At 35.4% G+C, this 14322-nt stretch overlaps 1 protein-coding gene across 1 annotated transcript in view; it reads left to right on the top strand.

Annotated features, from left to right (window-relative positions):
- The window catches only part of ITGB8 (integrin subunit beta 8), a 40853-nt gene that overhangs the window by 14878 nt on the left and 11653 nt on the right, over positions 1–14322 (top strand). The window contains exons 2-6 of the mRNA XM_041418277.1: positions 42–127; positions 2745–2919; positions 5440–5686; positions 7449–7614; positions 10339–10497. Coding sequence (XP_041274211.1) covers positions 42–127; positions 2745–2919; positions 5440–5686; positions 7449–7614; positions 10339–10497 — 833 coding nt within the window. The remainder of the gene's footprint in view (positions 1–41; positions 128–2744; positions 2920–5439; positions 5687–7448; positions 7615–10338; positions 10498–14322) is intronic.

Below are 14322 nucleotides of genomic sequence, written 5' to 3'. Positions count from 1 at the left end.
CATCATAAATCATGAATGTTTGGGTTTGTATTTCATTGCAGCGGAAAACAGATGTGCCACTTCAAATGCCGTAACATGCACAAAGTGTCTTGCTTTGGGCCCAGAGTGTGGATGGTGTGCTCAAGAGGTATGGCATTTTGCTTAATTACATTTGACTTTATATTTTAGCTGCTTCTGATCTTTATAAAGATAAAGACCTTCAAACTGAGAAAATTATAGTGAGAAATAGCAAGAAAATCTTTAAATGACCCCTAGAGACAAAACCTGAGAAATCATGTGAAATACATTTTGTTTCCAAAGGAGAAAATGCAATCTTTTATTTGGAAAATTGCAGTAATTTTAAATAAAGTGAGACCTTCTTAATGCATTCCATCTGGTTTGTAGACAGTTTTGGCAGACTTACAGTAGCTTTGAGATTTTAACAGTTTCTGGCTTTGAAAGCAAAATTACTTATCAGTACTTTGTATTAAGTCCTTATCATATATGAAAACAAGTCTATACATATATGTCTACTGCATTTAGCAGAAGGTTGTACTAACAGTGGAGTTGACTTCAGCTTCACGTTATATTATGATCCTATCACAAATGGAAAAAATTATGCTTTTCTCATTTTGATGCTGGAAACTGTCAGTTTTGAGACTTGGCACAGAAGGTAGATCTTAGGTAGCAAGAATTATTCTGAAATTATTGTTACTTTGCAAACTGTAAGAATATGAGAATTTCTGCTTTTGTTTGACAGAAAACACATAACCCTGTTGATAGCATGATTCTGAGTAATCACTTCAGAGGAGCAAGCTTTTGAAGAATATCTCTGGCAATCATAAGCTCAAATGCTCTTTAAGCTCCTGTGGAAATTACCAGTGGTAGCTTTCAGGTTAGCAGAGAAGGTAGATAAGTTCCTGGGGTGTATCTGGCAGAGATAAGTGTTAGGCAGTGGTAATATCTGAGATATTATGTCTTGGAATCATTAACTTCATCTGCCAAAGGTACAAAGGGTGAGTAATGCAAGGATGGGTAGAGGCATGCAGGGCAGGGCATGCAGGGCTTATTTTCCCAGAGGAAGCTTAGCACGTGTAGATGGCACAATGGGTTACAGTGTTCATTATTCTGGTCCCATGTTCTGTCTTACAAAAAGCAAAGCTTTATCCTCCTCCATCTGCATTTATTACAGAACAGCATTTGCTAACTCTCCAGTGCTATGGAGCTGCAGTACGTCCCCTTCTAAGTAGGCACGTGGACTTGGCTGGTTTCACTTCTGCTCTGCTTGTCCTACCTCACTTCTCGAATCAATCCTGAGAGCTGTTCATGGACACCAGGGCTTTCTCAGACCCTCTTAGATAGCTGGCTCATCTACACACTATCCATGATTATGGACCAGCATAACCCATATTATTACAGATGGAAATATTGCAATGCAGCTTAACCTGCCTGCTTCATGAGAAAAATCTTTTTAATAAGATAATCAGTCCTGAGGAACTCTTGAGATGCTTTGAATTTATACCTACACACAGTGGACCTCAGAAAACACTACAAATCTATTAGTCATTACTGGTAATGAGAGTAGCTTAATTCTTTACACATTTAAAAATCTAGCTTTTTGAAAAATATACACCAAAAAGAGTATATAAATAGCAGTAACTTTAAAAAGTGGTCTCTCTTGTTTTTAAAAGGGAAGGTTATAGAAAAAACGTATCAGAGATAGACTACAAAAAGAAGCTTTGAAATTTGAAAAACAAGATACAGGACTGTCATATTTCATTGTCCAGGGGCTTTCTCTAGTCTTTACAGGGTCTGGATGACTATTTATTATCTAATACACAGTTGGCTGCATTTTAGATTGCTTATTTTCCCCATTTGCAGAGATTGTCCTTTGTTTGGTTGGTCTTCAGCTTTGAGTCAGACGGACCAATACTTTGAAAGACTACAAAAGATCTTGTCTTTTTTTTCTTACCCCCCACCCCCCACCCCCGCCCCGAATGTTCAGAATTGTATTAATCATCAGATTAGTGGTCAGGAAGGAATTTTGCATTGGATCATTTTGGCACAATTTTTGACAACTTTTCACTTTCAATGCAGAAAAGGATGGGCTGCTTCTGACATCATCCTTTTACTAATCACATTTCTGTATCTACAAGGGCTTTTTTTTATGTTGGTGACATCCTAAACTGTCCACTCCTGTAATTATATATGGTTTCTTCTCTCTGGGAATTGAAATGATGTAGTTCAGCAGGTCTTTTGATTTTGTGTAGTGGCATAGACAAATTCAGGGTGGCTAAATCTAGAGCTGACCTCTGGTGTTCCTACTAAATATCAGCCTGAATAACATTACCAGTGGTTTCTTCTGAAAACTAACCTGTTTTGATGTTGTGGGAATGATGATTTCTTGCTAAAATGAGCTCATAGCATAGCACAGAACTTTTTTTTAGTGACATAATAACAGTGTGTAATTTCCTTTTTCTCCAAAGTCAACTTGTTCTGATTATGCAAGACCCTATTTCTCATTTTAAAATTTTCTGTGTAGAAAAGAGTCAATGTGCAATTAGATTTAACTTTAATTTAAATATTGCGTCATTGTTATCATTAAAAACATATGGTTTCATGAATTTTTCTATAATTTATGCAATTATAGTAGCATATTTTATTGTTTCAAAGACCAATATTTTGTTTTTCTTCATCCTTTGAAGTTAGCACAGGGGTTTTTTTCAGCTCAGATTGTTTTGTACTTTTTTTTTCTTATTAAACAGGATTTCATGGCTGGCACAACACAGAAGGGACGCTGTGACACTGTTTTCAACTTAATGAAAAGAGGCTGCCAATCAGATTTGGTTGAAAACCCCACGGTTCATGTCACAATACCTAGTGACCATGAAACAAATACACAAGTGACACCAGGAAAAGTTTCAGTCCAACTGCGTCCAGGTTGGGTCGTCTCTAACACATTGATATTATAATACATTTAAAATAAAAACAATACTTCTAAGTACAGATATTTTTGTGAAGAATCATCTGGAATAATGATTTGGAAGAATGATGCTGTAGCATTGTATAGAAGAACTGTGAGTGTGTATCCCATATTCAAGTGTCATCTTCACCAAGAATTATTTCTGTCAAACACAGTTTGGAATAATGCCAGTAAAAAGTGGAAAGGGAATTTTAGGTAGTCTTTCCTGTTTTCTTATGTGGTTTCTTGATTCTTTAGCCACTTACACTAACAGTTTTGCCTTACATATGTATAAACTATTCCTTCTGAAAGTAAATAGAGTTATAATTCCTAAATTCATAATTTGATAAACTTCTTAATTATTTCTTTACTTTCAAGTGCATTGACTAGACAACTAGAAAAATATCAAAACTGTAATATAAGAAAATACTACATTCCTGAAAAAGGCATAGGTGTTCACTGCCTGAATTTTTTTATAACTAGTATATCTCCACTTGCCCTCAGCACAAGTCTAAATCAGTGTTCATTCTCTGTCTCTAAAAAAGCTGTAGCCAACAGCAAAAGTGAGGGATGATATAAAGGGATGCAATTATCATTCACTCAATAAAATTCAATTTATTTCTTTTCCAAAGAATAATGGGAGAAAGAAATATGTGAGAGGGATCAATCTTTGTCTGGAAAACATTAAACATTTAGGAGAAATATTTTACTGATCTTCACTGTAGAAATGATCATTTTCTGTCAGTTACAAGGGAAAAAGGAGGGATCTGCATGTGTGTAAAGCACAAAGGATCTCTGGTTTTCACACTTTACAATAATAAAACAGTCAAGGTAACATCAGCACTTCTCCTTTCCTCAGTCTCCTTCCAAAATGACTCCTCTCTGCTTTGAGAAAGGGTTTCAGGAACTGAGCTACCTCTAAGCACTGTCTGTGGTCACATTTATTTCCAAAGGCATACTGGATTAATAGGAAAAAATGTTAGCTTTCTCAAATTTGGTTTCATTAACCTTTTTTTCCAGTAAATAATGAAATTAAGTTTGGAGTTCCTTATGCTTTGTACAAGTTCTTGCATCAGGGTGGCAGAAGAATGAAATTTCAAGGACTCCAGAAGAAAAACTTTTTATAGATAGATATCTTGCCCATATTTTCCCCCTCAGGGAAACACACAGATATACCACTATAGATTTTACTCAAAACAGACATTTGATACAGTATAATCACACAGACAAAGATGCTTTTGTTTTGATACTGGGGGGTTTTGTCACTGCTTACATATACTCATCATTTAGGATTTATGTGGGAAAAAATAAAGGTTGCACTCAGTATCTCACTATGTGCAAACTGGAGACCTGCAAGGGTCATTTACAAAAAGTAATTCAATTTACATTGGCAAAGAGGAAACATAAATTACAGCACACTGAAATTGTTTTCCTCATGCAAGACCTAATACGGACAAATCCTGACATTTTCAGATGGATTGTGTTCAAAGAGCATTGGAAGAAAGTACTTTGCATATTTAAATTTTCTCAGTAAGATCTCTGTAATGGATGTACCTTTTGATAGTTTTTATTGAAAACCTGCATAGTTCTTCTGTAACATCTTCCTTCCTCCTGTCCTTTGCTGTATCTTCATTTCACAGTACTGGACTAGATTCTCCACTCATCACATGAAGATCCTAAACTCATTTCTGCTGTGAGCTCACACTTTGGATAACATAAAATGATGGCTAATTTGAAACTGTGCATTCCTGTACCTACTCTGCCCATACAAATCACTTCAGTCGTTTTGCTGACATTGCAGAATATTAGACAAGCAAGAATGTGAGGACTGTGTTAGCAGCTTCCAAAGCATTAACATCTATAATCCTGAAATAAGAATTCTGTTTTGTATATGCCAAAAGGTGGAATTATTTTAATATTAAAACATTTTAAATATTTTTTTTTTTTTTTTGATCCCACGGAGCTTTCTCATCAAATCTTTGGAAGCAGTTTGAGATAAACTTTTATCATTATTTATGTGAATTTGTGAGGCTGCGCTGTCCTTGTGGTGTGTTTGTAGTTTTAGATTCTGTCATATGACAAACTATTTGCAGGATACATTTACATACTTTGAAGTGACAACCTTGAAGTGACTGACCCCAATTTGTATGCAGATCTGTGTCCTTTGTGAGCCACAACTGCTTTTTGTTATAATGCCAAAGGGATTGCATAACCATGAATTTAAAACAAAATGTGGAGAAGTCAGATTTTTACAATAAGTTGCACAGTGGTCCTGCAAGAAAAAAACCCCAAGATGTTCTCTAAAACAGACCTTTATGGTTTATTTTTGAATGCTTCTTCAGGGTTTCTTTTACTCTTGGGAGATTTTCTTGTTTGTTTGTTTTTCTCTTTGCTGACACAAACAACTTTGTGCTGAGGTTGCTACAAAAATAAATGTATTTTTAAGCATGTCCATTCAAAAATAGTAAATAAACATATTTGTTTCTTTTTTTAATCAGGAAGTGAAGCAAACTTTATGTTAAAAGTTCGTCCTTTAGAGAAATACCCTGTGGATCTTTACTATTTAGTTGATGTCTCAGCCTCTATGCACAACAATATAGAAAAGTTAAATTCCGTTGGATTTGCTTTATCTAAAAAGATGGAGAATATTTCTCTTGATTTTCGACTTGGATTTGGATCCTATGTGGATAAAACTGTGTCACCCTATATTAGCATTCATCCAGGTAGAATCCATAACCAGTGCAGGTATGTAGTCTTTTTACATTTACTGTAACACTGAGACGTGTATTTAATGACAGAAATATGCATTATACATATTTATTTTTAAAATTCTTCAGAATTTATCTTTGTTTCCTTTTACTGTGGTTCCTTGACAAAGTCCCTACGAAAATGCTGAAAGTTGTTTTACAGTGATTACTTCTGGAATACCTGATGAATGATTTCAGAAAAACTGTTTCTGTATCAGAAAAAATGTGCTGTATTTTCTTTAGCAAAACAAGCCAAAACCCATGCTGCTTTGGCTATGTTTTGTATTTAATTTTAAATTCAACTGTTGTGGTTTTCATTTTTTTAGATATGATACCTAGATTCATCACAAAGTTTTTACTTTCTGACCTCGGTACTTCCTAGTGTATGGTCATGTATTCATTAACTTTTTCATGAAAATTCTACTTTTGTCAACATGATATGGTTTCAGTACATTTAATGAACATAAGCGATTCTCTAATCTACAGTTCTAATGTGAAGGGGCTCCTCTTTTAAATACAAAATATGTTCTGGCCTGCATTTCTTTGTTCATGCTATGCCTTATATACCTTGGGTTCAACACATACAAAGTGAGGGATCACTTCCAAAATCCCCTGGAGAACAAGATTGTACACAACAAATTCAGAGCTGTATAAATTATAGTAATTGGAAAAGTGAATATTAATTCTTCATACTTTCTTGTTTGACTTTCCTGGGAAGACATGATCCAAAGTTCTGTGAAGTCCCTAAGTACCCTTTTTTGATTTCAGTAAGTTTTGAATTGGTGCCTAGTGGAGGAATTCATTCTAGAGATGTGACTATCTATGGATAAAGCAGTCAGCTAGACCATCTATATGTAGTGAGTGGATATTGATTAGCATTTCTAGGTCACAATGTATTTTGCCTAAGAGGAGACATCTGCACAGGTATTAATCCTTTCAGTGCCAGTTTCCCTTCTTTGACTGTACCTTGATTTGGAGGAGAGCAGGTTACAGTCTGGATGCAGTAGAAATTGAGAGAGTTGAAAGCTGCTCAGCATCTCTGAATGGATGAGCACTTCAACTTGTGCCATAAATCACGGCTGTGAATGGGTCCCAGGTCAATGACCTGTATAAGTGCTGCTTCACTAGCTTACCTACAATGAAAATCAGACTATCTCCCTTATGCGTAATGTGAGAAAGTATCATTTGCTATGATGTTTCTGAAAATGGATTTTCTTATCTCTTTGATGAGGTAATTATTATTAATATTTATATTAATTTTGTGTACAGTTATGTAACACTAGTGGATATAGGAACTTAGATTTCTTTATAGTTCAATAGCCTATGTAGCAACCTATTAAAAGTTCTTGCTGTTACAGTATGATAGTCCTTTCTCAGGATAATGAAAAGCAAAGTTGTACCACACTGTAGATATTCCAAAAGGGTTTATATACTGCCTGACTACATACCATCCCTCTTGCTGCATTTTTTGTTCTGTATGAAACACTACATATATACTGTTAACATATTAACTAAGTTATTATGTACACAATTCCATAAAATACAAGATAATATACATTTTTTGTAGTTAATTATATCTACTTCCCACTGAGCTTAGTTTCACATGGAATTGCTCCCTTTGTCTGAAACTGGAAGTGTTTCTTATTTTGTGCTACCTACATCTTCATTTATACCAGGATTTTATGGGTTAATGGGGATTCAATATTTTCATCTCCTTCAAAGGAAAAATAAGGTTTTTGATTTGTTTTGTTTTGGTACAGTGATTACAATTTAGATTGTATGCCTCCTCATGGTTATATTCATGTGCTATCCCTGACTGACAATATAGCAGAATTCAGAAATGCAGTGAATAAACAAAAAATTTCTGGGAATATTGATACACCTGAAGGGGGTTTCGATGCAATGCTCCAAGCAGCTGTGTGCCAGGTAAGAAAGGAACTTATTTGCAAAAGAGTAAAGAAATAGCAATTCAGGCAGTATATATCTAGATATATATATATATAGAGAGAGAGATAAACTGGTGGCCTGTGTTTCTGAATTCAAAATGCCAGTGCTATGCCTGATAATACTAAGATTTTTTCCTCCTTTTCTATTATTTCCCCCTTAAGTATAAATTTCCAATTGAAACTGAAAAAGGAGAGCATGAGGGAACGTGTTTTGATATTGGTTATGGTTCTTCAATTTCTGGCTTTAACCAGCCTAACCAACATAGGATGGATGATGAAAGCAACTGCTTCTTGTTTGAGCAGACACATGTATTCATTTCAGTCAATTATGTAATTAGTTTAAAAAATCGTTGAAGCACTGCTTGTGTTCTTCAATGAAGACATACCGTTTGACATTTCTTCTCCTTAAGAACTTGAAAATTTATTGAAATATTTTACATAACTGCTTGTATAGATAAGGAAAACAGAAGAACTTCTATGTTCTCAGCTTTTAGAAATTTCAAATTTTAAAACAGTACAAATCAACTAAAAATTAACTTTTGTGTATTGATAAAATTTCATCACAGTGTCTCCCATGCAGAAAAGGATAGAAAAGATCTGCATCAATAAGTCTTAACCTTTAAGCATATTAGATACAGAGAGTTTGTTTTGCTCTAGAGAGCTATTTTTGGTTTTTGCTTTTCTTCTTATGCATATTAATGCAATACAAACTTTGAAATTTTGTTGATTCATAGGTTTGGTAATGCTCTATAAAGTATTCAAAATTCCCATTCAAATCACAGGCTTGGCATGTTTCTCATCTGTTAGAATGATGTCAGGATAATTGTTTTGTCTTGTCCATCTTTTCACTATTTTTCTGTGCAGTACAATATCTCAAGAACAAAAAGTAATCCAAACTATGCTAAAAATGAATAGTTTGGTCCAATTTTATTTTCAAATTTTGATTAGCAGGTAAGTAAAAACCACTGTTCATAAACACTGTGATTGAAGCTGTTACAAAAAATTATTCTGGAACTTTGGAAAAATTCCTAAAAATTCAGTGTTTCTCACTGGACACATTCCACACTTATGACATGTGAGTTCTAGAATAATATATGCTTCCAAGAACAATAGAATGGAAACATTCATGAGAATGTGGAGGCTTTCCTGGTAAGTGAATTGTGAAGTGAAATGGATGGGAAGAATGTGCAATTCATAATGACCATCATGAACTATAAATTATATTAATGTACACTCATTTTGCCTACAATAGACCTTTATAACTTGCTCCATCTTGCTTTAACCAATGCATCATAGTTACAAGAGGTTGCAGGTTAGGACATGGAGCTACTTTAAAATTTAGATTGCTGTGACATATGTAGGTAGGAATCATACAACCACAGAACATCTCAAGTCAGAAGGGACCCATAAGGACCATTGAGTCCAACTCCCTACTCCTCACAGGATTACCTAAAACTAAACAAGTCTCAAGATGACAAAGTCATATGATGGAGTCTTAGGAGAAGAGGTTTTTACAGTGCTGAAGGAGAATTTTGAATGATTTAAGACTAATTGTGTTTATAAATAAAACTTAAAATGCTCCTTCTTTAGAGGGATGCTGTCTAGGAGTGTCTAAGGGAGACTGTTGCCTAAAGTATAAGTTGGAAAAGACACAACACCCCTCTGTACTTGTTATTTTTGCTGGCTTGAGATATTTAATCCCCATTCAGAGACAGCAGAGAGTGAACCTGAGAAGGGAGCTGAATTCCTCTCCATGAAGAAAGGGAGGCAGAGAGTAAGTCACAAAGTGTGGATGAGTACATGGACTGTACTGCAGGTTCATGTTTCACATGAGAATTGTAGAGATTCTGTGTCATAAGAAGGAGATAAAATGGAAGCAGTGAAAAAGTAGATGGAATAAGCAAGAGAGGGAATAATGAAAAATCATATGATGTGTTTCCTGTGTGCCTCAGAAATTTGATTATAATCAGGGAGATAAATGTTTTGAAAATACAATTTGGCATCTAAATCAATATAGGTATAAGCTTACCCTTCACATCACTGAATTCCTAAAAGGCATTCAATTCATCCTTGAGGCTACCACTTTGCCATCAGTCCCCTAAGATGGTGAATAAATGTAGCATTTTGCTGCTTAATAAGGAATTTCTCAATTTATAATTGCATTAAGGCTTTCAAACTTTAGTTTATTGATTTGTGATTGCATACTAATGCACTTTCCAGGAAATTGTGTAGGAAAAGGAAATTATAGAGTGATGAGAATATAAATCAATGTAAAAATAGAACAGAGTGCCAAGTATCAATGTGGATGAATGCATATTTACTGGTTGTAATGCTTCCTAGAACCCCAGAGGATTTTACAAACTATGGGCTTTGTATTTGTACTTAATAGGGACATACGCAATGTGGCAGCTGTTATCAAGCCCACTACATAAAGCATAGCTGGCATGTATGGTGGGATATTGTTCTTTAAAAAGCAAAGAAAATGGTAAATGGAAAAAACCAAAGAAATTGGTAGTTTTCAGATGTAGTACATTATGTCTATTTCCACACAAAATGCTTTAAATAGCCTGGTTCTAAATGCAGTGCTGCCAGGCAGTGTAATACCTGAAAGTGGTCTTTCATGTTGATTTTTCATTTTGTTGTTGATTACTTTAGAAGATAGGTAGTTACTGCTTTCTTACACCTAATTTTGTTTTCTTTGTAGAGCCATATTGGATGGCGTAAAGAAGCAAAGCGACTGCTTCTTGTGATGACAGATCAAACTTCCCATCTGGCCCTTGATAGTAAATTAGCAGGAATTGTAATTCCCCATGATGGAAACTGTCACTTGAAAGATAATGTGTACATCAAAGCTACGAGTATGGTAAGGTCATAGATTTTGCCTTCAGAGAGACGGTGCAAAACTGTATAAAAGAGGTTTTTAGACTGCTCTCAAAGCATTGCTTTTATTTCAGTTATTAGAGTAATGTTTTTCCAGGTAGGCAAGTTGTGAAATGAAAAATTGATCACCTGGCATATTGCCATTCTTTTTGTGTGGACTAAAATATTTTGAAGTCTGAAAAAAACAATACACAGCAAAGAAGAATATGTTGTCGTTTTGATGTGGGTTATTATTAGCATCTCATAAAAATCACACACATTTTGTATAAAATATAGTGTGGTGTGATATTTTGCACAAGTAGAAGCTGGTAATACATTGGAATTGTACAATCGTGCTCACAAGACAAAGGTAGTGGCTGTGGTTTATGGTCAGAGGATGCGCAGGAGTGTTGGTTGAAAGGCTTGGTGAGAGTAAACCAGAGGGCACACAACAGCAATGAGATACCTCAATGGATGGACTAGCATTAAATGCATTCAGATTTCACAGTAGAAAGCCAATGTGAGGTAATACAAACCTCTGCAAAAAGTTGCAGCAAATCTGCTGTAGCAAAGTAAGATGCCTTCAACAGATTTTTTTAGTTTTCAAAATATTTTCTTCAGTAATAGATAAAGTAGTCTGAAGTGACTGAAGGAATTTATTTTTTTTCCTAAGAATTATAGGTTTCAACTGCTTTGGGTATTTTCTTAAATAAATATGAATTGTTTATTTAAGAAACATGAATCACTGCTTAATTGCAATGTAATCCCCAGAAAGCAGAAGTATGAGCTGTGGTACAATTAGAGCACATTGAAGTTTTGTTCTCAGTGCTGGCTGCCCTTAGTTGAAGTGTACAGCTTGTGTTCAGCCAGAGCCAGCAACGTGGAAGTGAAGTCAGTGCAGGCTTGTGTAAGTGAGGTTAGACCTGAATGTAATCCCAGCAACTGTTATTTACAAGGATGGTGGAGCAGCAGGAAGAGGGTGCTGGCTGTTGTGTTATCGTGAAATACAGGAGGTTTCTGGGAAGCAGTGAGTGTTTGGGACCTTGCTAAGCGGAGGAGGGAGATCAGCGTGTGCTAACAGGAAGGTTATTTGGATTTCCATTTATCTGACGTTCTTGCATTCATATACTCCCTCTGTCACCTCTTGGATATTTCCTCACAGATGTCAGAAATTTTTTTCCATTCTAATCAGTCTATTCAGTTTATTCTACTCAGAGCAAATAATCCTGAAACTTTTCTTTCCCAAAGCAGAACCTTGTCTGTTTTTCTTTCTTTTTAGTTTTCTTAGTTTCAGTGCTATAAATCAGAGAATGTTTGCTCTGCTTATTAGGTAATTGCTAAATGTACAAATCATTTTGGTGTTCAGGATTCCTTTGATAATAAAGATATTGTCTGTTTCAGGGGAAAAAAACCAAAACAACAAATTATTATTTTCTGTCCAACTTTGGGAATTAATTTCTGTTGCAACTCTGTTGCAACTCTGTTGCAATTGGATAAACTCACTAATGGAAAATAGGACAAAATTAATTAATATATTTCTATGCAGGTATGATATATTGATGACTGACTGAAAAAAAAAAAAAAAGGTGTTCTAACTGATATTCTGCATTCTGGTTTGATAGATCATAATTGAACTTTCCCATATGGAAAATGAAATCTCCATGAAGACTACTACTGATGTATTTTATGAAATTGATTTTTTTAGCCATCCAAACGAAATGACTTTTAAAGATTATATCTCTGGTAGAACATTTAGATCCACGTGTTTTCTGGCTGCTAACCCCTTTTTTTTAAAATATGTGCTAATTTTTGCATGCCCACATGTTAACAGTAGGCATCAACTTAGTACTACAAATTGCATTTTCTGGAGCAGATTTGATGACAACACAATAGTGTCTGTAAGGGAAAGTGTGCTGGTTTCTTGCTTTTTTCATCTCATCCATGGTACATGTGATTATTTTTTTCATAGATATCCAACTTCAAATGGGTGAAATCAGAGGGCTGGAATAACTATTTGATATTTAAATGAAATATCATGAAATTCTGTCAGTCTTTTAGAAAACATAATATGAAACATGTTTTTTGGGTTTTTTTTGTATCAATGCAATTTTGTTTGGCTGTGCTAAATTAAAGACTTCTACAATTACATTGTTTTCCTGCTTTGATTCTTAGCTTTGGGTAGTCATGAGAAGATTGTATTTTGGCATATTTTTATTTCTTACTTGTGCCAGTTTAGAGGGCTTTGTTTTATTTATTTGAACAAGCTTAGCCTTTATATCAGAAATGTTTCCTATTAGACATTTTTTCTGCATGTTTCTTTCTAACTTCTGCTAAGCAGTCACAGAAAGGTCAGCAAAAAAAGTGCATGACAGGACAGAAACCTAGTCTCTTTTATTTAGATCTGTGCTTGGTTAATTCCCTTTCTGAAATACTTAACATCTGTATTAGTTATCTTCTCAGCTTAACCAAGTAAGTTAAAATAATAAAATGAATTATGTAATTGAAACAAGAAAGATGATCTAAAATTAAAGTATATTTACCTAAGCAGTAGTGGGAAGAGATCAGATGAAAACACATAAGTTACAGCAAGGTTTTCACAGCAAGCAAAGTGAGGCTCCATGAGTGACCATTGGTATGTTATGTCATCTCTTTAATGATTAAAATTAAAAAGCTAGTGTGGGTCTGTTGATGCTTTGGGCTTTGTTTGGTTTTGTTTTTTGGGGTTTTTTTGGTTTTTTTTTAAACTCAATTCTAATAGAAATAAACAAGAAGCTGGACACTCTGGAGAGCTGTTGGTAACAAGTACATGGAAGTTCAGCCTTCCTTGTGAGCAGAGGTAGTCTGGGGATCCTGTCCCTGCAGCCCTTGCATGTCTATGGGTGTCATAAGCTCCATCTGAGTAAGTTTTTGGTTTATGAAGGGTTGGAAAGCTATTTCTGATACTCCTGATTCCAGAGTTCGTCTAGTAGCTGCAGAGTTGCTGAGGAGCCATTCTGCTGGAATTCAGACAGATCTAGTATCATGTGCTAAGCAGGAAGACTGACTTATTTTGCCGCCATCTCATGATCTCTTGGTACTGCCCCTGTCATTCCCATGTTTATGGTGCAGGAGGAGTTTGCAGAATGCCTGGCTTCACTTGTGTCCTGGGACCACTTGGTGTGTCTGTGATCTGCCAGCCAATTGCACATGGCCTGTGAGGTTGTGCAGCACAGCGGAGGTCCCACTACTGTGCTCTGTGCCATGGAGAAGGAAGGAGGGCTTAGCACTTTGTTGTAGGCTACTCTCTCCAGCTGGAACTGTAAGAAGGCCTGTTTAATACGGTGCTACCTTTTGTCAGTTATCTTAAGGAATATAATGTTTTACCAAAGTGTTGAAATGTTGAGAGATGAATGTACCCTGGCCAATGTCGAACTGCACCAAAAAACTTTTTTGTTCTCTCTGTACATTATACAGGCTCTTTATAATGGTGCAATATGATGGTAAATGGATTTTGCTTTCTTGCAAAAGACTCTCTTTGTCTCAGTTGTCTTGCTATTCATATTATTGCTGGTAGGGCTGTTGACTTGCAGGGTGCCTTAAGTAACAAGGGACAATCTGAGGAGAAAGAAGTTGTTCAGGGTAACAGACTGTGTTTGTGCCAGTGAGAGACGATATGGGACAGATGGGGAAAAATGCCACAAGAAGAAAGATAATAAAATTATGTGGGGATAAAGGTTGAAGTACCTAAGTGGAGGTGTCCAGATGAAATCTCTTCAAGTGGAATCACAGGCCAAGGCCCCAGTCACTTCTTTCTTTTTTGTCATGAATTTTAAGTACTGAGTTTACTTCT

The sequence above is a fragment of the Onychostruthus taczanowskii genome, unplaced genomic scaffold (assembly GCF_017590055.1).
Source record: "Onychostruthus taczanowskii isolate IOZ18803 unplaced genomic scaffold, ASM1759005v1 scaffold59, whole genome shotgun sequence".
NCBI classification, from domain to species: domain Eukaryota; kingdom Metazoa; phylum Chordata; class Aves; order Passeriformes; family Passeridae; genus Onychostruthus; species Onychostruthus taczanowskii.
The sequence above is the reverse complement of the archived record's forward strand: the minus strand, read 5'-3'. Positions and strand labels throughout refer to the sequence as shown.